The 27,765-nt window shown below is 43.9% G+C and overlaps 1 protein-coding gene across 2 annotated transcripts in view; it reads right to left on the reverse strand.

Moving 5' to 3' along the window:
* Positions 1–27,765, reverse strand: part of fastkd3 (FAST kinase domains 3) — a 34,350-nt gene that overhangs the window by 1,408 nt on the left and 5,177 nt on the right. For both annotated transcript variants that reach the window (XM_070881097.1, XM_070881098.1), the window contains exons 3-5: positions 20,171–20,256; positions 13,561–13,735; positions 4,177–4,246 (exon numbers count right to left, since the gene is read on the reverse strand). In XM_070881097.1, coding sequence (XP_070737198.1) covers positions 4,177–4,246; positions 13,561–13,735; positions 20,171–20,256 — 331 coding nt within the window. The remainder of the gene's footprint in view (positions 1–4,176; positions 4,247–13,560; positions 13,736–20,170; positions 20,257–27,765) is intronic.

A 27,765-nucleotide genomic window follows, 5' to 3' on the forward strand; every position in this document is an offset into this window, starting at 1 on the left:
AATTAAACTTACACTTTTTAAATCAACACAATACCTGAAGGAATTGAGCTGCATGCTTGTAAACATAGAAAACAGGTACAGGAGTAGGCCATTTGGCCCTTCGAGCCTGCATCACCATTCAATAAGATCATAGCTGATCATTCACCTCAGTACCTCTTTCCTGCTTTCTCTGCATACCCCTTGATCCCTTTAGCTGTAAGGGCCATATCTAACTCCCTCTTGAATATATCCAACGAATTGGCATCAACAACTCTCTGCAGTAGAGAATTCCACAGGTTAACAACTCTTGAGTGAAGAAGTTTCTCCTCATCTCAGTCCTAAATGGCATACCCCTTATCCTTAGTGTCCCCTGGTTCTGGACTTCCCCAACATCGGGAACATTCTTCCCGCATCTAACCTGTCCAGTCCCGTCAGAATTTTATATGTCTCTGAGATCCCCTCTCATCCAGTCTCTCCTCATATGTCAGTCCTGCCATCCCGGGAGTCAGTCTGGTGAACCTTCGCTGCACTCCCTCAACCGCAAGAACGTCCTTCCCTCAGATTTGGAGACCAAAACTGAACACACTATTCCTGGTGAGGCCTCACCAAGGCCTGTACAACTGCAGTAAGACCTCCCTGCTCCTATACTCAAATCCCCTAGCTATGAAGGCCAACTTTGCCTTCTTCACCGCCTGCTGTAGCTGCATGCCAACTTTCAATGACTGATGAACCATGACACCCAGGTCTCGTTGCATCTCCCCATTTTCTAATCTGCCGCCATTCAGATAATATTCTGCTTGTGTTTTTGCCCCCCAAAGTGTATAACCTCACATTTATCCACATTATACTGCATCTGCCATGCATTTGCCCACTCACCTAACCTGTCCAAGTCACCCTGCAGCCTCTGACCGTCCTCCTCACAGCTCACACCACCACCCAGTTTAGTGTCATCTGCAAACTTGGAGATATTACACTCAATTCCTTCATCAAAATCATTAACGTATATTGTAATTAGCTGGTGTCCCAGCACTGAGCCCTGCGGCACCCCACTAGTTACTGCCTGCCGTCTGAAAAGGACCCGTTTATCCCGACTCTCTGCCAACCAGTTCTCTATCCACGTCAGTACATTATGCCCATACCATGTGCTTTAATTTTGCACACCAATCTCGTGTGGGGACCTTGTCAAAAGCCTTTTGAAAGTCCAAATACACCACATCCACTGGTTCTCCCTTGTCCACTCTACTAGTCACATCCTCAAAAAATTCCAGAAGATTTGTCAAGCATGATTTCCCTTTCATAAATCCATGCTGACTTGGACCGATCCTGTCACTGCTTTCCAAATGCGCTGCTATTTCATCTTTAATAATTGATTCCAACATTTTTCCCACTTCGGATGTCAGGCTAACCGGTCTATAATTACCCGTTTTCTCTTTCTCTCCTTTTTAAAAAAGTGGGATTACATTAGCTACCCTCCAGTCCATAGGAACTGATCCAGAGTCAATAGACTGTTGGAATATGATCACCAATGCATCCACTATTTCTAGGGCCACTTCCTTAAGTACTCTAGGATGCAGACTATCAGGCCCCGGAGATTTATCGGCCTTCAATCCCATCAATTTTCCTAACATAATTTCACGCCTAAAGGATTTCCTTCAGTTCCTCCTTCTCATTAGACCCTCGGTCCCCTAGTATTTCCGGAAGGTTATTTGTGTCTTCCTTTGTGAAGACAGAACCAAAGTATTTGTTCAACTGGTCTACCATTTCTTTGTTCCCCTGAATTCACCTGAATCTGACTGCAAGGGACCTACATTTGTCTTCACTAATCTTTTTCTCTTCACATAGCTATAGAAGTTTTTGCAGTCAGTTTTTATGTTCCCTGCAAGCTTCCTCTCATACTTTATTTTCCCCCTCCTAATTAGACCCCTTGTCCTCCTCTGCTGTATTCTAAATTTCTCCCAGTCCTCAGGTTTGCTGCTTTTTCTGGCCAATAGTTAAATTTCAGTGTCTGAGTTTGATTGGCAGTAATTAACACCGATCACATCATTATAAAAAATGACTTGATTTTGTGGCGAGTTTAGTTCATATCGTGCAAATACAGCAACTTCACACCTTTCAATGAGACAGCGAGATGCTTTCTGGAATTCCAGGTTACTGCATCATAGAGCTTTGAAAATAGGTACCACATTGGCTTATTGACAGTTCACTCTTTGGTGACACTTTAAAGACTACTTGTACTTTGTAGATTTTGGGACATTTTTCTTCTTCTTTTGCTTGGGTATAAAGCATCACCTGGGCACAGCTCCAGAAAATCAGGCAAAGAGCACACATGTAACAGAGTGTACTTGTCTTTTCACCCATCTAAATTAATGGGTTCCATTTCAATTTGCAGTCGTCCCATTCAATTTTTCTCTATACTGTACCCATCCTTTACACCCATGCATAATGAAATTCTGCCCTTTCATCTCCAATCTGGATTAGCACCTTCAGATATATACTGTCTGTCCCTTGGGATTTATCGGTTTTTAAAATGAAATCGATATCTATACTAAATGTATACACATTAGTCAGAGCATTGTTCGCTGGTGTAATTAAAAAGCACAATTTTTTTTTAAAGTCTGTTTAAGACCTCTTCAAGTGATATTAAATTTAGTTGCAGACACTCCACTGATGGGATGGCATGATGTTAGTTTCCTCTTGAGTGAATACTTCCAGTAGGTAACCATTTTGTATTTTAATGATTTGAAAGCCACTCTTAGTTTTAAACCCATCTACATCCTTTAAGGATCCCAACTCTTCTTTGACTACCCTTGTTATTATCTGGAAGAATTTTTTACTGTTGTATTTGGCTTCTGCAGCTATGCTTATTTCTAGTTCCCTCTTTGATGTTTTAAAAAAAAAATTTTGTTGAAATTTGTTTATTTTTCCCAGTGGTTTCCCTCACTTTTCTCCTTACAGGTTTTGTAAAGTTTGCTTTACTTCCATTGGGTCACTTGCCATTACCAAATTGAGATCTAACTTGCATCTTGTGATATGCCCAACAAAATAAATCTGAAAACATGTTCCATTTACCAGCTCATATTCTAGACCAGCTGAGAATTGGGTTGGGTGAAATCCCTCAAGTATGATCTTTCAATTTCCTTTCCCCCACTTTACTAGTTTAAATCCTCATCCACTGTCCTTTTTATCCTTCTTGGGAATGAAAAGACATTTGTACCAATCATCTTCATTGACAACCTGATGTTTCTATTTGAAATGTCATTATTGCTGATGACACCATCCTCTACAGAGTTAACTCTGCATCTGAAAGGTGAGCAGCAATCAATAATTGCAGACCAATATAGACAGAACTAGGCAGGAGGACAAATAGTGTATTCTTTTCAACAATGAAAGGAACTAATCGATAACACTATGGAGCGAGATCAACTGATATTGGTTATGTATCTTTGCTATGGGATGTAAACCCACTTGACTTGCATTCAGCCTGTTAGTTTGGTAATGAGAATTGTGATTCAGGCTGATGCAAACATACCTTTAGCAACACTGCCATTCTTCCACTAGCTTTTCCAGGCAATCTAACAAACTAAATTTTCTAAATCACATGGATGAAATGCTGTGGTGCTGTTAAACAGATTACAGAGAAAACCCATCTCTTGGACATCAATACAACTGATCAGTGCAATCCAAAGACCTGCAGACCAGTGAACTTGGTAAACATAGCCTACTCAGATACACCTAGATTTTCAGAGGTTATAAGCACAAGAAATGATAATACTTAAGCCAGTCGCCCATGTTTATACCAAGATGACAAGAACTACTCTAGTTGCATCTCAACACTATGGGGTAGAATTTCTCCGGGTGCTCTGCTCGTCAGCGACCCTGAAGAAATGGTGTAAATGCCATTTATGGTGTTTCTGCCAATCTTCCACAGTGGACAATCGGGAGAACCCCCACGGAAATTCGAGGCATTTGTCAATCTCCAAGTTGTGCACATCAGCAACAAAATTTCACACATTCATCCAAGTCATCACTGCTGGCATTTTGGTAATGGAAACTCAAAACAGACCTTATCCTTGTTGCAGTTTTCCCCATTTGTACCCTATTGTTATGTCACCTACATCGCTGCATTCTGACTGTTAAATAATAACATTTCCCTGATGGACAACAGCCTCATCAATTCATTCTAATCAACATTCTCACCTCCTGAATACTTCTTCACGCCGGGAGGCAGGAAGCACATATCCTTCTTCATCCAGTTTAATCTCAGCATCTGAAAGTGGAATAGATTTATTTTTATCCCTGAAAAAGTAAAACTAAAACCAAGTTGCAAGCTTGTTCTATAAGGCCGGTCAATACAATATTAAGAGGCAATGTAGTGGTGCAATACATTGGATCTACATAGCATGTGGGAATGTGTTGTTAAGCTCCCATATAGTTAGTAAAGGACAGCCACTGAGCAGAGGCTAAACACTTTCCCAAAGCAAGGAAATAGGAGTGGAGGGGGGGGGGGGTGGGTAATCACCACACTCTGAAATCTATTTCTAACTGGTTACAGAGCTGTATTGCAGAGGCATGGGAGTAGGTCACCTGCCCATCCTCTTGGCTTGCATACAATTATAGGTACAGCACCAACTAAAAGACAAAATGGAGAAAACATCCTGTATTTTTATTTCAAGAACACTGAATCGCTTTATCAATAAAAAGCTAACATTATTGAAGGCCATATCTTAATATTGAATTCACCACAAAAAAACATTTTTTCAGACAAATGGGGGCAACTGACCCTTACATTCATGATCGTTTTTTGGATATTTGCACACAAGAAAAATATTCAATTATTTCCTAACAGAGTTTTAAAAATAAACTATTATCCAAGACACCATTTAGACAAGGAGAAGGGGGTAGCAGACCGCTTTTCTGAAAGATAGTTGTATGAGGATATGATTTATAAGTGCCTGACAAAACGTCTAGAACATGAACTTCTCATCACCAACACCTTGTTCTGCCAGAGGGACAAATACAAGGCATCGTGGCAACACCCTCGCTCCAAACACTGGCACCTGCTCGACTATGTCATCGTCCTAGCCAGGGATCGCAAGGATGTGCGCATCACCTGCGCCATGACAGGAGCTGATGACTGCTGGATGGACCACCGCCTAATGCGATCCATCATCGACATCAACATAGCCCCAAAGTGGAGTGGACAGCAGAAGCATTGCCGCAAAAAAGTCAATGCCAGGGCACTTAAAGACCCGGCTAAGGGAGCCCTATACAGCCAGCGCCTCACAGCTAACCTGGCGTGCCTTGATGACCCCGAGATGCAGAATGCTCACAGCGCTTGGTCTGCTCTCCAGGCCTCTATAACCAGTGCCTGCGATGAGACACTTGGTCACTCAACCAGAAAACACCAGGACTGGTTTGATGAGAATGATCAGGAGATCAAGAACTAATAGATCGCAAGCACAGATCATTTGAGCCTTAAGCAACAATCCAACTCGGGAGCAGCAAAGCAACATTACAGGCAGCTCAAGGCCGAGGTCCAACAAAAAACCTGGGACCTAAAGAACAGGTGGTGGATGGAGAAAGCACAGGAGATGCAACAACTGGCCGTCAACCATGATGTGCGAGGATTCTTCTTCACAGTCAAGGCAACCTACGGTCCAAACTCCCAAGGTCCCACCCCACTGCTGGCCAAGAACGTGGAAACACTCATTAAGGACATCGAGGCAGTCAGGGCCCGCTGGAAGGAGCACTTCGAAGATCTCCTCAATAGAGACTCTGCCTTTGACTAGAGTGTTTTCGACTCCATCCCGCAGCATGTGACCAGCCACCACCTCAGTGAAATCCCAACATTGCACGAGGTAGGAAAAGCCATAAAACAGCTCAAGAACAACAAGGCTACGGGAACGGATGGAATCCCTGCTGAGGCGCTAAAGTATGGCAGAGAGACGCTGTTGGCGCAGACACATGACCTCATCTCTCTCATCTGGAGGGAGGAGAGCATGCTGGGGGATCTCAGAGATGCAATGATCATGGCCATCTTTAAAAAAGGGGAATCTCCCTGCTATCAGCCACTGGGAAAGTTGTCGCGAGAGTCCTCCTCAACCGTCTTCTCGCTGTGGCCGAGGAGCTCCTCCCGGAGTCATAGTTCAGCTTTCGTCCCCTACGGGGCACAATAGACATGATCTTTTCAGCGCGACAGCTGCAGAAAAAATGCAGGGAACAGCGCCAACCCTTATACATGGCCTTCTTCGACCTTACACATGGCCTTCGACACTCTCAACCGCGAGGGTCTATGGAGCGTCCTCCTCCGTTTCGGTTGCCCCCAAAAGTTCGTTAAACTAATATGGCAGGGGGATGGGAACCAATGCAGGGAGACAGAGGGAAACAAAAAGGAGGCAAAAACAAAAGACAGAAAGGAGATGAGGAAAAGTGGAAGGCAGAGAAACCCAAGGCAAAGAACAAAAAGGGCTATTGTACAGCAAAATTCTAAAAGGACAGAGGGTGTTAAAAAAACAAGCCTAAAGGCTTTGTGTCTTAATGCAAGGAGTATCCGCAATAAGGTGGATGAATTAATTGTGCAAATAGATGTCAACAAATATGATGTGATTGGGATTACGGAGACGTGGCTCCAGGATGATCAGGGCTCGGAACTCAACATCCAGGGGTATTCAACATTCAGGAAGGATAGAATAAAAGGAAAAGGAGGTGGGGTAGCATTGCTGGTTAAGGAGGAGATTAAGGCAATAGTTAGGAAGGACATTAGCTTGGATGATGTGGAATCTATATGGGTAGAGCTGCAGAACACCAAAGGGCAAAAAACGTTAGTGGGAGTTGTGTACAGACCTCCAAACAGTAGTAGTGATGTTGGGGAGGGCATCAAACAGGAAATTAGGGGTGCGTGCAATAAAGGTGCAGCAGTTATAATGGGTGACTTTAATATGCACATAGATTGGGCTAACCAAACTGGAAGCAATACGGTGGAGGAGGATTTTCTGGAGTGCATAAGGGATGGTTTTTTAGACCAATATGTCGAGGAACCAACTAGGGGGGAGGCCATCTTAGACTGGGTGTTATGTAATGAGAGAGGATTAATTAGCAATCTCGTTGTGCGAGGCCCCTTGGGGAAGAGTGACCATAATATGGTGGAATTCTGCATTGGGATGGAGAATGAAACAGTTAATTCAGAGACCATGGTCCAGAACTTAAAGAAGGCTAACTTTGAAGGTATGAGGCGTGAATTGGCTGGGATGGATTGGCGAATGATACTTAAGGGGTTGACTGTGGATGGGCAATGGCAGACATTTAGAGACCGCATGGATGAACTACAACAATTGTACATTCCTGTCTGGCATAAAAATAAAAAAGGGAAGTTGGCTCAACCGTGGCTATCAAGGGAAATCAGGGATAGTATTAAAGCCAAGGAAGTGGCATACAAATTGGCCAGAAATAGCAGCGAACCTGGGAACTGGGAGAAATTTAGAACTCAGCAGAGGAGGACAAAGGGTTTGATTAGGGCAGGGAAAATGGAGTATGAGAAGAAGCTTGCAGGGAACATTAAGACGGATTGCAAAAGTTTCTATAGATATGTAAAGAGAAAAAGGTTAGTAAAGACAAACGTAGGTCCTCTGCAGTCAGAATCAGGGGAAGTCATAACGGGGAACAAAGAAATGGCGGACCAATTGAACAAGTACTTTGGTTCGGTATTCACGAAGGAGGACACGAACAACCTTCCGGTTATAAAAGGGGTCGGGGGGTCTAGTAAGGAGGAGGAACTGAGGGAAATCCTTATTAGCCGGGAAATTGTGTTGGGGAAATTGATGGGATTGAAGGCCGATAAATCCCCAGGGCCTGATGGACTGCATTCCAGAGTACTTAAGGAGGTGGCCTTGGAAATAGTGGATGCGTTGACAGTCATTTTCCAACATTCCATTGACTCTGGATCAGTTCCTATGGAGTGGAGGGTAGCCAATGTAACCCCACTTTTTAAAAAAGGAGGGAGAGAGAAAACAGGGAATTATAGACCGGTCAGCCTGACATCGGTAGTGGGTAAAATGATGGAATCAATTATTAAGGATGTCATAGCAGTGCATTTGGAAAGAGGTGACATAATAGGTCCAAGTCAGCATGGATTTGTGAAAGGGAAATCATGCTTGACAAATCTTCTGGAATTTTTTGAGGATGTTTCCAGTAGAGTGGATAAGGGAGAACCAGTTGATGTGGTATATTTGGACTTTCAGAAGGCGTTCGACAAGGTCCCACACAAGAGATTGATGTGCAAAGTTAGAGCACATGGGATTGGGGGTAGTGTACTGACATGGATTGAGAACTGGTTGTCAGACAGGAAGCAAAGAGTAGGAGTAAATGGGTACTTTTCAGAATGGCAGGCAGTGACTAGTGGGGTACCGCAAGGTTCTGTGCTGGGGCCCCAGCTGTTTACACTGTACATTAATGATTTAGATGAGGGGATTAAATGTAGTATCTCCAAATTTGCGGATGACACTAAGTTGGGTGGCAGTGTGAGCTGTGAGGAGGATGCTGTGAGGCTGCAGAGCGACTTGGATAGGTTAGGTGAGTGGGCAAATGCATGGCAGATGAAGTATAATGTGGATAAATGTGAGGTTATCCACTTTGGTATAAAAACAGAGAGACAGACTATTATCTGAATGGTGACAGATTAGGAAAAGGGGAGGTGCAAAGAGACCTGGGTGTCATGGTACATCAGTCATTGAAGGTTGGCATGCAGGTGCAGCAGGCGGTTAAGAAAGCAAATGGCATGTTGGCCTTCATAGCAAGGGGATTTGAGTACAGGGGCAGGGAGGTGTTGCTACAGTTGTACAGGGCATTGGTGAGGCCACACCTGGAGTATTGTGTACAGTTTTGGTCTCCTAACCTGAGGAAGGACATTCTTGCTATTGAGGGAGTGCAGCGAAGGTTCACCAGACTGATTCCCGGGATGGCGGGACTGACCTATCAAGAAAGACTGGATCAACTGGGCTTGTATTCACTGGAGTTCAGAAGAATGAGAGGGGACCTCATAGAAACATTTTAAATTCTGACGGGGTTAGACAGGTTAGATGCAGGAAGAATGTTCCCAATGTTGGGGAAGTCCAGAACCAGAGGTCACAGTCTAAGGATAAGGGGTAAGCCATTTAGGACCGAGATGCAGAGGAACTTCTTCACCCAGAGAGTGGTGAACCTGTGGAATTCTCTACCACAGAAAGTTGTTGAGGCCAATTCACTAAATATATTCAAAAAGGAGTTAGATGAGGTCCTTACTACTAGGGGGATCAAGGGGTATGGCGAGAAAGCAGGAATGGGGTACTGAAGTTGAATGTTCAGCCATGAACTCATTGAATGGCAGTGCAGGCTAGAAGGGCCGAATGGCCTACTCCTGCACCTATTTTCTATGTTTCTATGTAACATCCTTTGTCTGCTCCACGACGACATGCAGGCCATGATCCTTACCAATGGATTCATTACAGACCCAATCCACGTCCGGACCGGGGTCAAACGGAGCTGCGTCATTGCTCCAACCCTCTTCTCAATCTTTCCTCGCTGCCATGCTCCATCTCACAGTCAACAAGCTCCCCGCTGGAGTGGAACTAAACTACAGAACCAGTGGGAAGATGTTTAACCTTCACCGCGTCCAGGCCAGGTCCAAGACCACCCCAACCTCTGTCATCGAGCTACAGTACGCGGACGACGCCTGCGTCTGCGCACATTCAGAGGCTGAACTCCAGGATATAGTCGAGGCATACGAAAGCATAGGCCTTACACTAAACATCCGTAAGACAAAGGTCCTCCTGCCCTCGCCACACAGCACTGCCCCCCGCCGCCCCCCCCGTCATCAAGATCTACTGTGCGGCCCTGGACAGCGTAGACCATTTCCCATACCTCTCATCAACAAAAGCAGACATTAGTGAGGAGATTCAACACCGCCTCCAGTGCGTCAGTGCAACCTTCGGCCGCCTGAGGAAAAGAGTGTTTGAAGACCAGGTCCTCAAATCTACCACCAAGCTCATGGTCTACAGTGCTGTAGTAACACCCACCCTCCTGTATAGTTCAGAGGCATAAATCATGTACAGTAGACACCTCAAGTCACTGGAGAATTGTGTTAGGGAAATTGATGGGATTGAAGGCCGATAAATCCCCGGGGCCTGATAGTCTGCATCCCAGAGTACTTAAGGAAGTGGCCCCAGAAATAGTGGATGCATTGGTGATCATTTTCCAATAATGTATTGACTCTGGATCAGTTCCTATGGACTGGAGGGTAGCTAATATAACCCCACTTTTTTTTTTAAAAAGGAGGGAAAGAGAAAATGGGTAATTATAGACCGGTTAGCCTGACATCAGTACTGGGGAAAATGTTGGAATCAATTATTAAGGATGAAATAGCAGCGCATTTGAAAAGCAGTGACAGAATTGGTCCAAGTCAGCATGGATTTGTGAAAGGGAAATCATACTTGACGAATCTTCTGGAGTTTTTTGAGGATGTAAGTAGCAGAGTGGACAAGGGAGAACCAGTGGATGTGGTGTATTTGGACTTTCAAAAGGCTTTTGACAAGGTCCCACACAAGAGATTGATGTGCAAAATCAAAGCACATGGTACTGAGGATAATGTACTGACGTGGATAGAGAACTGGTTGGCAGATAGAGGAGGGATAAATGGGTCCTTTTCAGAATGGCAGGCAATGACTAGTGGAGTGCCGCAGGGCTCAGTGCTGGGACCCTAGCTCTTTACAATATACATTAAATGATTTAGATGAAGGAATTGAGTGCAATATCTCCAAGTTTGCAGATGACACTAAACTGGGTGGCGGTGTGAGCTGTGAGGAGAACGCTCAGAGGCTGCAGGGTGACTTGGACAGGTTAGGTGAGTGGACAAATACATGGCAGATGCAGTATAATGTGGATAAATGTGAGGTTATACACTTTGGGGGCAAAAACACAAAGGCAGAATATTATCTGAATGGTGGCAGATTAGGAAAAGGGGAGCTGCAACGAGACGTGGGTGTCATGGTTCATCAGTCATTGAAAGTTGGCATGCAGGTACAGCAGGTGGTGAAGAAGGCAAATGGTATGTTGGCTTTTATAGCTAGGGGATTTGAGTATAGGAGCAGGGAGGTCTTACTGCAATTGTACAGGGCCTTGGTGAGACCTCACCTGGAATATTGTGTTTAGTTTTGGTCTCCTAATCTGAGGAAGGACATTCTTGCTATTGAGGGAGTGCAGCGAAGGTTCACCAAACTGATTCTAGGAATGGCTGGACTGACATATGAGGAGAGACTGGATCAACTGGGCCTTTATACACCGGAGTTTAGAAGGATGAGAGGGGATCTCATAGAAACGTATAAAATTCTGATGGGACTGGACAGGTTAGATGCGGGAAGAATGTTCCTGATGTTGGGGAAGTCCAGAACCAGGGGATACAGTCTTAGGATAAGGGGTAGGCCATTTAGGACTGAGATGAGGAGAAACTTCTTCACTCAGAGAGTTGTTAACCTGTGGAATTCCCTGCCGCAGAGAGTTGTTGATGCCAGTTCATTGGATATATTCAAGAGGGAGTTAGATATGGCCCTTGTGGCTAAAGGGATCAAGGTGTATGGAGAGAAAGCGGGAAAGGGGTACTGAGAGAATGATCAGCCATGATCTTACTGAATGGTGGTGCGGGCTCGAAGGGCCGAATGGCCTACTCCTGCACCTATTTTTTATGTTTCTATGACATACCATCAACGATGCCTTCGCAAGACCCTACAAATCCCCTGGGAGGACAGATGCACCAACATTAGCGTCCTCGACTAGGCCAACATCCCCAGCATTGAAGCACTGACCACACTTGATCAGCTCCGCTGGGCAGGCCACATTGTCTGCATGCCTGACACAAGACTCCCAAAGCAAGCGCTCTACTCGGAACTCCTTCATGGAAAAGGAGCTAAGGGTGGACAGAGGAAATGTTACAAGGACACTCTCAAAGCCTCCCTGATAAAGTGCGGCATCCCCACCGACACCCGAGAGTCCCTGGCCAAAGACCACCCTGAGTGGAGGAAATGCATCTGGGAGGGCGCTGAGCGCCTCGAGTCTCATCGCCGAGTGCATGCAGAAAACAAGCGTAGGTAGCAGAAGGAACGCGCGGCAAACTTGTCCCACCCTCCCTTACCCTCAACGACTGTCTGTCCCATCTGTGGCAGGGACTGTGGCTCTCGTATTGGACTGTTCAGCCACCTAAGGACTCATTCTAAGGGCCCAAGTTTCCACATGATAAAAAACGGGCGCCCCTCCGAGCCGGAAAAAAACCGAGCGATTCTGGAGCGCTTTGCAGCTCCTTGTCTGCTTGGCGCGGCGCCCAGGGGGGCGGAGCCTACACTCGCGCCGATTTTGTAAGTGGGAGGGGGCGGGTACTATTTAAATTAGTTTTTTTCCTGCCCGCAACGCTGCACGTGCGCATTGGAGCGTTCGCGCATGCTCAGTGTGAAAAGAACATTGGCACTCGGCCATTTTTGTAGTTCTTTGTAGTTCTTTGTAGCTGTTTAGTTTTTTAACATTTTTTAATAAAAGTACATTGCCATCAGCACAGAGGCTTCTTGTAGCAGTGAGAAGGGTGCAGGAAGCCTCAGAAAGTTGAGGCAGCCGTTTCCCGACGACCTCCCCCTTTTGCCGTCGGGAAATGGCTCCTCAATTTCTGAGGCTTCCTGCAGCCTTCTCTCTTTCCTGCCAGCCGTCTGGAACGGCTCCATTCCCTCCCCCCCCCCACCCCCGCGTTCGGTCGGCTCCCTCCCTCCCGCCCGCGTTCGGTCGGCTCCCTCCCTCCCGCCCGCGTTCGGTCGGCTCCCTCCCTCCTCCCCCCCCCCGCGTTCGGTCGGCTCCCTCCTCTCTCTCCCCCCCCACCCGTCCCGCGTTCGGTCGGCTCCCTCGTTTTGTGAGGCTTGCTGCACCATTCTTCCTGGCTGAAGCACTTTCACACAGGTAGGAAGATGGTTTATTTAATCTTTTTTTTGCTTATAAATGTTTATTCAGGTTGGATTTATTTGTATAATATTTGTATAAGTATAAATAAGGATTGATTGTAGAATTTAATGAGTTCCCTTCCCCTTCCCCCCCCACCTCGTTCTGGACGCCTGATTTGTAACCTGCGCCTGATTTTTTAATGTGTGGAACAGGTTTTTTCAGTTCTACAAAAATCTTCACTTGCTCCATTCTACTTTAGTTTGGAGTACGTTTTCACTGTGGAAACTTTCAAATCAGGCGTCAGTGGCCGGACACGCCCCCTTTTGAAGAAAAAATTCTGTTCCAAAGTAGAACTGTTCTACCTGACTAGAACTGCAGAAAAAAAAATGTGGAGAATTGCGATTTCTAAGATAGTCCGTTTTTCACCAGTTGCTCCTAAAAATCAGGCGCAAATCATGTGGAAACTTGGGCCCTATGAGTGGAAGCAAGTCTTCCTCGATTCTGAGGGACTGCCTATGATGATGATGATGATGAAGTGCTGGAAGTGCAGAAAGCAGAATCTTACACAAATGCACGAATAACACGTTCTATGCTGAACATCTAGTTTCCAAAAAATATGGCAGATACTTGCAGTACCTAATGTATAGCCATATGGTGTCAGTACACGGGAGGCAAAGTAATTCCTCGCTCCAAGAAGATCAGTCAGGGCATTCTTAACTTTGCTATACAGATGTTCATCCACCAGACTTTCCATTGAGCGTCCTGGTGTGAGAAATGATTTCACCCGATACTTTGGAGGAAGGTTGGGACCCTGTTGAGAAACAGAACTGGTTAATTTCTATACCAAAAAAATGTCTGAGTCACATGTAAAAGTATTAGTTCATTTCAACTGAGGACAATACTCTTTCTAATAGACACTCAATGCTCTCTTGTTTTAGGTCATAATTTTAACAATATAATCTTATACGGATCAAGACTTTTCACAGTATCTCTAAAACATGTGGAAACTTATACAAACTCTTTTTATGCTAAGTAACATAGGTTCACAATAAGCTTAAAAATAAAAAAATGTGGGCACTGCAGGCTTAAGCAACTTCAATACAGGGAAGAGGTGTCACTACAAGCTATGAAAAATATTTACAAGATCAGTAGTTGGACATAAATATGTCACATTTCTTATGATATAAACATTTCAATGCAGCAACATTACAATTTAACAATTTTATTGACACTAGGAACTGGAGTGCATAGAGTATACTGGGTGTTCGAGAATGAATTACACATTGCAATAACCACCCTCACTCATCAAAGTTTTTTCACTGCTTTGTTACCACAAAGAATCTCAGAAGATTTGTATTGGCAGTGTACAACCTTGCAGAATATCACATTGCGAATAGGACCGCAGAATATTACAATGGAATTCACTACATATGCAATACATTAAGGACAGTATTGAAAACCACCACTCCATTGATGGCTCTAAGCTGAACACCAACTTTCCATCCATTTTGCTAAGTACTTGCAGTAGCTAGTTTATAGCCATACGGCACCAATAAATGGAGGTGTGGAAGGAACAGCCAAGAGATAAATAAGTTTATATTTTTGAGCCCTTTTGTCAAGTTGAGTGGGCAGGGGGAAAGGGGTTCCTGAAGGTGCAAAATATCAGGTATGGAGAGCAAAACACTTTTACACTTTGAACAACTAGGTTGTGATTTTCTGCTGAGCTCACCAGCCTGGAATTTTCCATTCCATCATTTTAATGGATTAAAAATTGCAGGCCAACAAGTGCCTAAGTGGAAAACTCAAGCACCAGTATCAGCATCAAGTACTTCCAGGTTAGGTATGCCACAGCCATGAAAAGTAAAACTCCTTCTAAACTGCGCAACCTATCTTAGCTCTAACCCCAGGAGAGCATCCCTACTGTACCATTGTGAATTTTTCATTTCCTACACTGGTCATCCTGAATGAGACTGCCAAACAGTGTCAATACATGCTGAATCATGGCCAGTTTTGCATAGTAGATGTACTGATTTGGAATTGGGTTCAGAGTATCTGGTTTCAGCAAACACATTTATACTCCTCTCTCTCGACTCAGGAATTGCTCTTTTTCCAATGGGAAGAAGTCACAAAATAATGGCGTAGTAATTCTGGCAATTCCCTGATCTCAGATACCACCTCCATACTGCCATTGATAAATGGTCCAACAATCTTCTTCATTTTTCTCTTGCCCCTAATAGAATTAAAGAATGCTTCATTATTGTCCTTTATATTTTTTGTCATATTTAACTTATGTTCCTTCTTCATGCCTCCAATTAGTTTCTTGTCATTCCTTCATTTGATTTTGTAGCTCTCCCTATCCTGCTCCATCCACATTTCTGTACCTAATATCTTCTCTTTTTATTCATATTGGTTTTACTCTCCTATTTTATCGTCGACTCATTTCTGGGCCTCTACAATGTAAGAAAAAATCCCCTTACAACACTCCTATTTTTTTCTCTCTATTCTTCCTTGAAATAGTTCTTACAATTTTATTCCCTTCATGCATTATTTCATCTCTTCAAAGTCTGCTCTCCTGAAATACAACTTAAACTATTCGGTTCTCATTTCAACCTTAAAATCAATACCTTTATGATCATTAGACCTCAATGTCCGCTTACTTCAACTTGGCCTATTATTTCCTCTTCATTATTTAGTAGAACATCTAATACTGCCTCCCCCTTGTGGGTTCCCTCACCTTCTGTCCAAGAAATGATTTGTGAAGTACTTTAATAAACTCCCTCACACATGCAAATTGTCCACATTATAAGTCCCAGTCTATGTTAGTGAGATTAAACCCCCCATCATTGCAACTGAGGCCTTAGCATTAATCTTTTTATGAACTCCTGCAGCAGTGTATCCTCCTTTTCATTTTGTGCCGACTTGTAACATTGTAACATCAGGAAAGATTGAACAGGTTAGGGCTTTTTTTTTAGAAAAGAAAAGACTTAGAGGTAGGGTTGCCAACTCTGGTTGGAAGTATTCCTGGAGATTTCACCACATGACCTTCTGCCTCCAACTACCCCGCCCCCACAGTCTTGCCATTGGTCACCCAACCTGTCCATCCTCATGGTGCACAGCCTTCCTATGCCAATCGGAAAGCGAATAGACTCTTCATTACTCAATTGGATGATTCTTGACAGTCAGTCAAACAGCATTTTTTTCCATGTCCAATATTTTTACGACGAGTAAACAAAAAAGTGCAAAGAAAATGTTTTGGTACCATCATTTGTTTTACTGCCCGAGATTTTTCTCCTGGGTTGCTCGTAGCAGTGTCCTGGAGATTATTCTTTAATTCCTGAGACTCCTGGAGTAATTGGCAACCCTACTTAGAGATGACCTGATGGAGGTCTTTAAGCTTATAAAGGGGTTGGACAGGGTAGATTTGGAGAGAATGTTTCCACTTGTGGGAGCATCCAAAACTAGGGGCCATAAATACAAGATAGTTACTAATAAATCCAATAGGAAAATAAGGAGACATTTCTTTATACAGACAGTGGTTAGTGGAACTCTCCTTCACAGAAATAGAGGCAAATAGCTTGGATGCTTTCAAAAGATATAGAAAGATATGCTAAAAGGCTGAGATGGGGTAGATAGATTGGGAGGATACGCGAGTTTGGTATGAACACCAATATAGATTATTTTGGTCGAATGGCTTGTTTCTGTGCTGTATATTCTATGTAATTCTATATCATTTTCCACTTCCTAGATGCACCCAAAAAGACACTGTGGCAATCTCCAATTCCTTCCTCTCAGCAATGCATAAACCTTCTCTGATAGCCCTGCAGAATGTTCCTCAAACATCCTCTTTCTTAAGCCAGCTTCCATTAACTCCCATGATAAATATTAGAGCTCTTTTTACTGTGACTTATAACGGACCATTTTTTTCTTATGGCCTTGGATTTCATGTAAATGCATATTGTATAATTTCTCATCTTTCTCACTAGATTCACATGACCCCTTCCTAATAATTAATATGTACTATAATTCCTCCCCCCCCCACCCCCACCCCCACTCCACTTCCTTAGTTTAAACTTTTTGCAACCATTTTATTAGGCTTAGCAACAAAATAATGGCCCCAAAAAAGTGTAATGCCAGAGGACTGCCGGATAGCTAAAATAATACCTATATTTAGGAAGGGAGATAGAACACGTTCAGGGAACTATAGATCAGCCAGCTTAAGAACATATGAAATAGCAGGAGTAGGCCATACGGTCCCTCGAGCCTGCTCCGCCATTTAATACGATCATGGCTGATCCAATCATGGACTCAGGTCCACTTCCCTGCCCGCTCCCCATCGGTAGTAAGAAAAATAATGGAATCCCTAGTAAAGGAGAAAATAGAAAAACATCTAGAAACCAAAAATATAATAATGAATAATCAGCTTGGATTTTAAAAGGGAAAGTCTTGCTTGATCAATGTAATTGAATTATTTGAAGAGGTAACAGAGAGAGTAGACAAGAGTAACGCAGTAGATGTAATTTATCTAGATTTCCAAAACATTTTTGATAATGTGCCACATAATAGACTACTAATAAATAAGGTCAGAGAATGAGGAGTCAGGGGACAAGTAGGAGAATGGATAACTAGCTGGCTGCAAGCCAGAAAGCAGAGATGAGGGGTAAAAGGTAGCTATTCAGAGTGACAGAAGGTGGAAGGTGCGGTCCCACAAGGATCAGTGCTGGGATCACTGTTGTTCACAATTTATATTAACAAGTTAGACTTTGGAATCAAAAACACAATTTCTAAATTTGTGGAGGACACCAGATTAGGGGGAAATAGTCAATACTGAGGAGGACTGCAACAAATTACGAGAAGGTATTAATAAACTTGCAGAATGGGCATATAATTGGCAAATAAATTTCAACACAGATAAGTGTGAGGTATTACATTTTGGCAAGAAAAATAAGGAAGTCGCCTATTACTTGGAAAATAAGAATCTAAATGGGTTAGAGGAGCAAAGGAATCGAGGAGTGCGAATACACAAACCAAGCACTAGGGTTTATTTCTAGAAGGATAGAATTGAAAAGTCTAGAAGTTATGCTAAACTTACATCAAACCTTGGTAGACCACATGATACGGTGTACAGTTCTGGTCACCATATAGAAACATAGAAAATAGGTGCAGGAGTAGGCCATTCGGACCTTCGACCCTGCACCGCCATTCAATAAGATCATGGCTGATCATTCCTTCAGTACCCCTTTCCTGCTTTCTATCCATACCCCTTGATCCCCTTAACCGTAAGAGCCATATCTAACTCCCTCTTAAATACATCCAGTGAACTGGCATCAACAACACTCTGCGGCAAGGAATTCCACAGGTTAGTGAAGAAGTTTCTTCTCATCTCAGTCCTAAATGGCCTACCCTTTATCCTAAAACTATGTCCCCTGGTTCTGGACTTCCCCAACATCGGGAACATTCTTCCCGCATCTAACCTGTCCAGTCCCGTCAGAATCTTATACGTTTCTATGAGATCCCCTCTCATCCTTCTAAACTCCAGTGAATAAAGGCCCAGTTGATCCAGTCTCTCCTCATATGACAGCCCAGCTGTCCCTGGAATCAGTCTGGTGAACCTTCGCTGCACTCCCTCAATAGCAAGAACGTCCTTCCTCAGACTAGACCAAAACTGAACACAATACTCCAGGTAAGGCCTCACTAAGGCCCTGTACAACTGCAGTAAGACCTCCCTGCTTCTATATTCAAATACCCTAGCTATAAAAAGGATATAGAGGCCATGGAAAAGGTGCAAAAAAGATTTACAAGGATGATACCAGAAATGCAAGGTTATACCGATCAGGATAGGATGAACAGCCTTGTTTGAAAAAAGATGGCTGAGGGATGACCTAAAAGAGGTCTTTAAAATTATGAAAGGTTTTGATAGAGTAGACACAGAGAAGTGCACTCTCTCACTGTCTACTCTATCAAAACCTTTAATAATTTTAAAGACCTCTATTATTAAAACCTTTCAAGGAGCAAAACTAGAGGCCATCAATATGTTAGTCACCAAGAAATCCAATAGAGAATTCAGAAGAAACTTCTGTACCCAGAGAATGGTGAGAATGTGGAACTAGCTATCACAGGGATTGGTTGAAGCGAATAGTATAGATGTATTTAAGGGGAGGCTAGATAAGCAAATGAGGGAGAAGGGAATAGAGGGTTATGCTGATAGAGTTAGATGAGGAAGATTGGGAGGAGGCTCAAGTGGAGCATAAACGCCGGCATAGACTGGTTGGGACGAATGGGCTGTATATTCTATGTAATTCTATGTAAGAATTTGCTGGGAAAATAATGGCAAAATAAATGCATACACTGTTACTAGTATGTAAAAAAACCCAGCACTTTATGGCGAGCAAGAGTTACGCCGCGAGTTGCAAATCACCACAAATTGCTGGGCACTCCGCTGTTAGCCTTGCAATAACCAAAGCTCACCTTCAACCTCCCCGTGAGTTTCACAAAATTGCTGCATTTGAATTGTTAAAACAAATTAAACGCCGCAGAAAGTTAGTGCTGGTATTTAATGATGCAAGGGCCCTTTTAATTACAAGATTTTTGTTCCTGAAATGCCACTCATCCTTGGCCCAGAAGGGGAACAACTGAAGCTGTGGCGTCTCACTCCTGCAGGTAAATTGTCACTAGAGGTTTTTAAAATTCTTTATTTTCCTTTCTTTTTTTGTCCTCTCGCAATCCATTCTTTCTTGCCCTTCCTTTATTTCTCTTTCTGTATCTAATTTGACTCCAATTCACCCGAGTTCCTTCATTGTCGTTCTTCTCTTTCTCTATTCTTAAATGTCATTTGTTAAGGAGGTAGACTGTTGGTCCCATTGTTCACCAAGGTCCTGGATGCCCGTTGACCTCCCCACACTGTTATCAACTCGCAGTTCCAGCAACTTACTGCACAAAATTATTTCAGGCTGAAGGGTAAGGAAATCCAGCTCATGAGATGCCCCGCTCCAGCAAATTCTTACCCAATGTCATTCCTCAATTCAGGTCAAGACCGTCCCTTCCTCCAGAAGGTGAACCTAAAATGTGAACTATTCAGAATGTATGATTTTAAAATGGAGACTGCGTGCCCTGGTCCAATTAATCCTCTCCCTCTAACCCTGCTTCACCTGAAGAGTACACTTGGACTTGACTTCCCGTGTGCAATATACAAGAAAAATATTTGTTTTGCAATGAGCCAAGGCGAATAGTCAAAACATATCTTGCATACCTCATAACTTCGGCACTCCAGTTTCATAGTCATGAACAGCTGAGTCAGCTGGGCAAGGACAAACTTGTCTAAACCAGATCCTTGTGCTATTAGAATATACAAACAAAAAATACTTAAAATTAAAATCACCTATCCCAATTGAAGAATTAGGTATCACCATCAGTGCTGCTTTATAAAACACAAAGAGCCTCACAGACAAGTACCAGTTTGACACCAAGAGGGAGGGGCAACTTTCAAAGTTTCCTGCTTTCTACATTGCCTGTGCAAGGACTTCAGGTGGAAACAGAATCTGACCTCGTCGTGATTTCTCTCCCCGCCTCCCGCTCCCCCAAGTTTCAGCTCACATATGAAGAATGGATACTTGGGCGCCATTCCAGGGGCCTGCTTGTGTGGGTGAGGCTATATCCCAGTATAAGTCAGACTACAGGAGAAGAGGAAATAAAGAAGTGTTTTGAATTGAAAAGCTTGTCACCTCAATCCTGCTGTTGCAAAAGTATGCTGGTAGATGCATGAGACCAGATCCACAGCTTGCCTTTTACAGGGCCATAGACACATTGGATCGCTGATGCAATAGACACTGGGATGACAGATGGAAGCACAGATTGGAAAGGGGGGCAGGAGGTGGCCAAAGAGTGAGATTGGGGAGAGGCAGAGACGGTTATTAGGATGGAGAGAAATGTGAGGGCCACATATACACACATTGAGAGGGGCAGAAAAAGAGACAGAGACTGGTGGGAGAGACAAAGAGACACATTCGGGGACGGAGACAGAGACTGGAGGGCCAGAAACAGAGATATGAGGGCTAGAGAGACACAGATTGGGGGACAGATAGAGAGATTAGGCAGAGAGAGACATGGGAGACACTAAAATAGAGCTTAAAATTACCCAATGAATATGACACAAACAGCAAACATTCGGTGAGCATAGGACTCACCCTGAGCAATGCCCTGGAAGATCTACTAGTTATGTGTTAAAAATGCTGTGGGTTGAAACCTGTTTCATAATACATTGAAAATGCCATAATGTTACGGTAATATTAGGTGCATAGCTCTTCACTGGTACAGTCCCACAGCCTTCGAGTGAACGCAATTTGTCTTCTATACGTGATGGCCGGTGTAAGCAGGAAATTCACATTGGTCACTGTGAAACTGTTCAATGAAATTCTTTCTCCGGATAGGTCCATGGAAACCTGCTACATTCATTCATAGTTAGATCAATGTCACATTTTAAAATTGCAACTGTGATTCAGAGTTTGATTTTCTGCTTTAAATGTTATATCCTGCAGAGTTTAAGGGAAACAAAGTGTATAATTGTAACTAAGTACTGAAGCTGTTTGATAAATTGCATAGCGCTGTCTCCTTGTATACTGCACACAGAAAAAAAGTACAGTACTGTATATAGCGCATGGATGAAATCCGTCCCCAAATGGGGAATCTGCATCCTTCAACTCTACACTGCTCTTACACTCGTTAAAAATGGGTTTGTTTCAAACAGCTACAGTCTCTAAATAGGATTGAATTTAGCTGGTAGTCAAACTAGAATGCTGCAGGCATATTCTATATTCCATGTTGAAGGGGGGGGGAGGGGGGCAGCCTGAAAGGATTTAATCACAAGCACTGAGGTGCGAACAGCTACGTAACTAGCCCGAAATAGACGGCAATGACTTTGTAATTGACAGTCTATGGTGCTGGCAAATGGTTAGCATAATTTGCCCGATATAAGCAGCTGTCCAGGATAAGCAGGGTCAGTGTAAGTGGTGGGCACTGTGCTGTGTTTTGACCTAGTGATGTGATGTTCCTGTACAAATACACCGGGTGGCAGCACATGAACGTGTGAGCAATTCTCACAGGATCCGTGGATGAAAATTAATTCTTTTGCACTGAAAAGCATTTGAGCAAAACATACTGAAAATATCATTTTTTTAAAAATCAACGTAAAACACTTTATTGACTGAAACAAATTTGCACTTACGTTCCAAAGAGAGGTCCAGCCCACAGGACTCATCCTGCAAGCTCAATTTGCCCTCTCAAATTCAGGCTTAGTCTCTCCCCGAGAATCTTTAGCGATCTCTCCCAAGCTGAGAGAGAAATATAACCTCAAGTTCCAGAACTTCTTCCACTCCCTAGCTGCTGCAACTTTCTGAAAACCAGTGAAATATTATTGCGACACTGCCCCCTCCATCCTATTTGCTGACCAGACCTTTTTCCTCATTGACATTCCCTTTCCTCGACATACAGCAATCCACTATACTCCAAACCCTTACAATGGCTGCATCTGCTGATCCCAGAGTAGCACAATACTCCACAACACAAAAGCAAAATACTGCGGATGCTGGAATCGGAAATAAAAACAGAAAATGCTAGAAATCTCTGCGGGTCAGGCAGCATCTGTGGCGAGAGAAACAGAGTTAACGTTTCAGGTCGATGACCCATCGTCAGAACTAGCGAATGTTCGAAATGAACAAATTCTTAAGGAGCAGTGAAAGGGGGAAGGGAGGAAAGAACTAAAGGGAAGGTCTGTGATAGGGTGGAAGTCAGGAGAGATTTGAGAGACAAAAGGGATGATGGACGACTTAAGATGGTATTAGCAGAAGTTAGAAAAAGATTAGTTTAGATAGGGTGCGAATGGCAGGATAATGGTCAGTTGCCATGGGAAAGAGAGAGAGAAAAAATACATCAGAGCAAAATATGGGCAGAGGTTAAGGTTGGAAATTGTTGAACTCGATGTTGAGTCCAGAAGGCTGTAAAGTGCCTAAATGAAAGATGAGGTGCTGTTCCTCAAGCTTGCATTGAGCTTCATTAGAACAGTGTAGGAGACCGAGGACGGAGAGGTCAGAGTGGGAATGGAGTGGAGAATTAAAGTGACAGGCGACCGGAAGCTCGGGGTCACACTTATGGACTGAACAGAGGTGTTCCACAAAGCGGTCATCCAATCTACGCTTGGTCTCCCCAATGTAGAGGAGCGGCGAATACAGTATACTAAATTGAAAGAAGTACAAGTAAATCACTGTTTCACCTGGAAGGCGTATTTGGGGCCCTGGACAGTGGGAAGGGAGGAGATAAAATGGCAGTTGTTGCATCCCCTGCGCTTACATGGAAAGGGAAATGGGTGCTGGGGGTGACTGTGGAATGGACCAGGGTGTCACGGAGGGAATGGTCCCTTTGGAATGGTGACGGGCGAGATAGGAGAAGATGTGGTTGGTGGTGGGATCACGCTGGAGGTGGCGGAAGATGATCCGTTGAATGTGGAGGCTGGTGGGATGAAAGGGGAGGACAAGGGGAACCCTGTCATGGTTCTGAGAGGGAGGGGGAAGGGGTGAGAGCAGAGGTGCGGGAAATAGAACGGACACGGTCAAGGGCCATGTTAACCACGGTGATGGGGAATCCTTGGTTGAGGAAAAAGGAAGACATTATCAGAGGCACTAGTATGGAAGGTGGCGTTGTCAGAGCAGATGCGACAGAGACAGAGAAACTGGGAGAATGGAATGGAGTCCTTACAGGATGCGGGGTGGGAGGAAGTGGTGAGGGGTGATGACGTCATTGCTGGTTGTGCGGCAGCCTGGGACAAGACACTGCTGTGCCAGCATCCTGCAATCGCCCAGGAGGCGGTAGTGCCCCTCTCCCCTGGTGAAAACTGCCTTGTGCCCTGTTAGCACTCCCCGGAGATGCTAACGGGGCTATAAAAAACGGGCAATTTTGCCCCCTTAGTCTTCACTATATACCACTACCAGTCCTAGTGTGTCGCACTTAATCAACTGACAATACTGCAGATCCACTTTGATAACCGACAGAAAACTGGAACTAATATTATTTTAACATTTCATCTATAGTTTTGATGTTTATGGCACCACCTGAACGCTACAATTAGATACTACAACATAATCACTCACAAGCATCTATTGTTCTCTGTGAATTTAATTTAAAATATTATTTTAAAAGCCAGGCAGAAAAGGAAGACTAGGCAGGTAGTGCAGGAGTCCCCTCAGTGCATCCCGCTCTCCGATCAGTGTTCTCTTCTGAGTACTGATGAAGGCGATGGTTCTTCTGGGAGCGTGGTGGTGGGAGGAAGCAACAAAGAAAGAAAGACTTGGATTTATATAGCGCCTTTCATGACCACCAGACATCATCTCAAATTTACAGTCAATGAAGTACTTTTGGAGTGTAGTCACTGTTGTAATCTGGGAAGTGCTCAAGCAAACGCCGACAAACAGCAATGTGATAATGATCAGATAATCTATTTTTGTTATGTTGATTGAGGGATAAATATTGGCCAGGACACCGGGGATAACTCCCCTGCTCTTCTTCAAAATAGCCATGGGATCTTTTACATCCACCTGAGAGAGCAGACAGGGCCTTGGTTTAACGTCTCATCCGAAAGACGGTACCTCCAACAGTACAGCGCTCCCTCAGCACTACACTGGAGTGTCAGCCTAGATTTTTATGCTAAAGTCCCTGGAGTGGGACTTAAACCCACAACCTTCTGACTCAGAGGCGAGTGTGCTATCCACTGGGCCACAGGTGACACTGATCAGAAGAAGAGTGGGAGAGCAATAGTGATAGCGGATTCGATAGTCAGGGGAGCAGACAGGTGTTTCTGCGGCTGCAGATGTGACTCCAGAATGGTATGTTGCCTCCCTGGTGGCAGGGTCAAAGATGTCACTGAGCAGTTGCAGAGCATTTTTAGGGGGGAGGGTGAACAGCCAGAAGTCGTGGTCCATATTAGTACCAACGACGTAGGTAGACAGAAGGATGAGGTCTTGCAGACAGATTTTAGGGAGCTAGGAGAGGGATTAAAAAGCAGGACCTCAAAAAGGTAGTAATCTCCGGGTTACTCCTGATACCACACACAAGTGAGTATAAAAATAGGATAGAGTAGATGGATGCATGGCTGGAGAGATGGTACAGGAGACAGGAGGGCTTCAGATTTCTGGGGCATTGGGACCAGTTCTGGGGGAGGTGGGATTGTACAGGCCAGACGGGTTGCACTTCAACAGGGCTAGAACCAATATCCTCACGGGGAGGTTTGCTAGTGGTGTTCGAGAGGGTTTAAACTAATTTGGCAGTGGGATAGACACCAGGATATAACATTAGAGAGGGGAAATAAAGTGCTCAAGGGATTGAGAGAGGCAGAGAGCATGAAAATAAGAAACAGTAAGGTGGGGTCTAACTAAGAGTATACAGGATGGTCTAAGATGGATTTACAATGTATGTACATGAACGCAAGAAGCGTAGTAAACAAGGTAAGTGAACTGCAGGCACAGATAGCCACATGGGAACATGATGTTGTTGCAATAACTGAGACCTGGCTATTATAGCTATTACTGAGATATGACTGAAAGAAGGACAGGTGTGGCAGCTCAACATTCCTGGTTAGAGGGTTTTCAGGCGTGATAGAGAGGGGGGTAAAAAAGGAGGGAGGGTCGCAGTATTGATTAAAGAAACAATTACAGCTGTGAGAAGGGATGATATGTTAGAGGCATCATCAAATGAGGCCATATGGGTTGAACTGAAGAACAAAAAAGGGGTGATCACACGACTGGGAGTGTACTATCAACCCCCAAGCAGTCAGAGGGAGATAGAAGAACAAATATGTGGGCAAATTGCTGTGAAGTGCAAAAACTATAGAGCTGTAATAGTGGGGGATTTCAAGTACCCTAATATTAACTGGGAAAAAGATAGTGTGAATGGTACAGAGGGTGCAGAATTCCTCCAATGCATTCAGGAAAACTTCTTTAGCCAGTATATAACAAGCCCAACAAGGGAAGGGGCGGTTCTGGACTTGGTTTTGGGGAATGGAGAGGGGCAGGTGGAAGGGATATCAGTGGGAGAGCATTTTGGTGGTAGTGATCATAATTCAGTAAGATTTAGGGTAGTTATGGAAAAGGACAAAGGGGGACCAGGAATAAAAGTTCTCAATTGGGGTAAAGCCAATTTTGCTGAGATGGGATTTGGCCAGTGAACTGGAAACGGCTACTTGATGGTAAATCAAGTGTCAGATCAGTGAGAAGCATTCAAGAAGGAGATCCTGAGGGTACAGAGCAAGTATGTTCCCTTAAAAAAGAAAGAGTGGATTTAACAAATCTAGAGCCCCCCTGGAGATCAAGGAACATACAGGACAAGATAAAGAAAGAAAGGAAAGCTTATGACAGATACCGAGAACTCAATACTGCAGAAACTCTAGAGGAGTACAAGAAATGCAGGGGTGTAATTAAAAAAAGATATCAGGAATGCAAAGAGAGAGCATGAAAGAATGTTGGCAAGTAAAATTAGGGAGAACCCAAAGATGTTTTATAAATACATTAAGAGCAAGAGGGTAACTAGAGAAAGAGTGGGGCCTATTAGAGACCAAATGTGAGTGTGGAGGCTGAAGATGTGAGTATGATCCTTAATGAATACTTTGCATCGTTTTCAGAAAAGAGAGAGGCAATGCAGACTTTGCAATGAGGGAGGAGGAGTGTGAAATATTAGGAGCGAAACGTAGTGAGAGAGGAAGAATTAAAGGGCTTAGTGGCTTTGAAATTGGACAAATCCCCAGGTCCAGATGAAATGTATCCCAGATTATTTAGAGAAGCAAAAGAGAAAATAGCAGAGGCTCTGACTATCATTTTCCAATCCTCTCTGGCTACAGATGTGGTGTCAGAGGAGGCCAGGAATGGTGCCGGACGAGGGGTGGTGCCGGATAAGGGAGTCCCGGATAAGAGAGGTTCAACCTGTACTTTGCATCTGTCTTCACCAAGGAAGAGGATGCTGCCATAGACACAGTGAAGGAAGAAGTAGTGGAGATACTTGATAGGATAAAAATTGATAAAAAGAGAGGTATTGGAAAGGCTGGCTGTACTTAAAAGTAGATAAATTACCAGGAGCGGATGGATGCATCTTAGGATGCTGAAGTAATTGAGGGTGGAAATCGCGGAGGTGCTGGCCATAATATTCCAATCCTCCATAGGTACAAGGGTGGTGCCAGAGGACTGGAGAATTGCAAATGTTACACCATTGTTCAAAGAAGGGTGCAACGATAAACCCAGCAACTATAGGCCAGCCAGTTTAACCTCGGTAGTAGGGAAGCTTTTAGAAATAGTAATCGGGGACAAAATTGTCACTTGGATAGGGATTAATTAAGGAAAGCAAACACGGATTTGTTAAAGGCAAATCGTGTTAAACCAACTTGATCGAGTTTTTTGATGAAGTAACAGAGAGGGTTGATGAAGATAATGCGGTTGATGTAGTGTACATGGATTTACAAAAGGCGTTCAACAAAGTGCCACATAATAGGCTTGCCAGCAAAATTGAAGCCCATGTAATAAAAGGGACAGTGACAGCCTGGTTACGAAATTGGCTAAGTGACAGGAAACAGAGAGTAGTGGTGAACGGTTATTTTTCGGTCTGGAGTTAGGATGTACAGTGGTGTTCCCCAGGTGTCAGTTCTAGGACCACTGCTTTTCTTAAAATATATTAATGACTTGGACATGGGTGTACAGGGCACAATTTCAAAATGTGCAGAGGACACAAAACTTGGAAGTATCGTGAACAGTGAGGAGGAGAGTGATCGACTTCAGGAAGACATTCTCAGGCTAGTGAAATGGGCGGACATGTGGC

The sequence above is a fragment of the Pristiophorus japonicus genome, chromosome 5 (genome assembly GCF_044704955.1).
Source record: "Pristiophorus japonicus isolate sPriJap1 chromosome 5, sPriJap1.hap1, whole genome shotgun sequence".
Classification (NCBI taxonomy): domain Eukaryota; kingdom Metazoa; phylum Chordata; class Chondrichthyes; family Pristiophoridae; genus Pristiophorus; species Pristiophorus japonicus.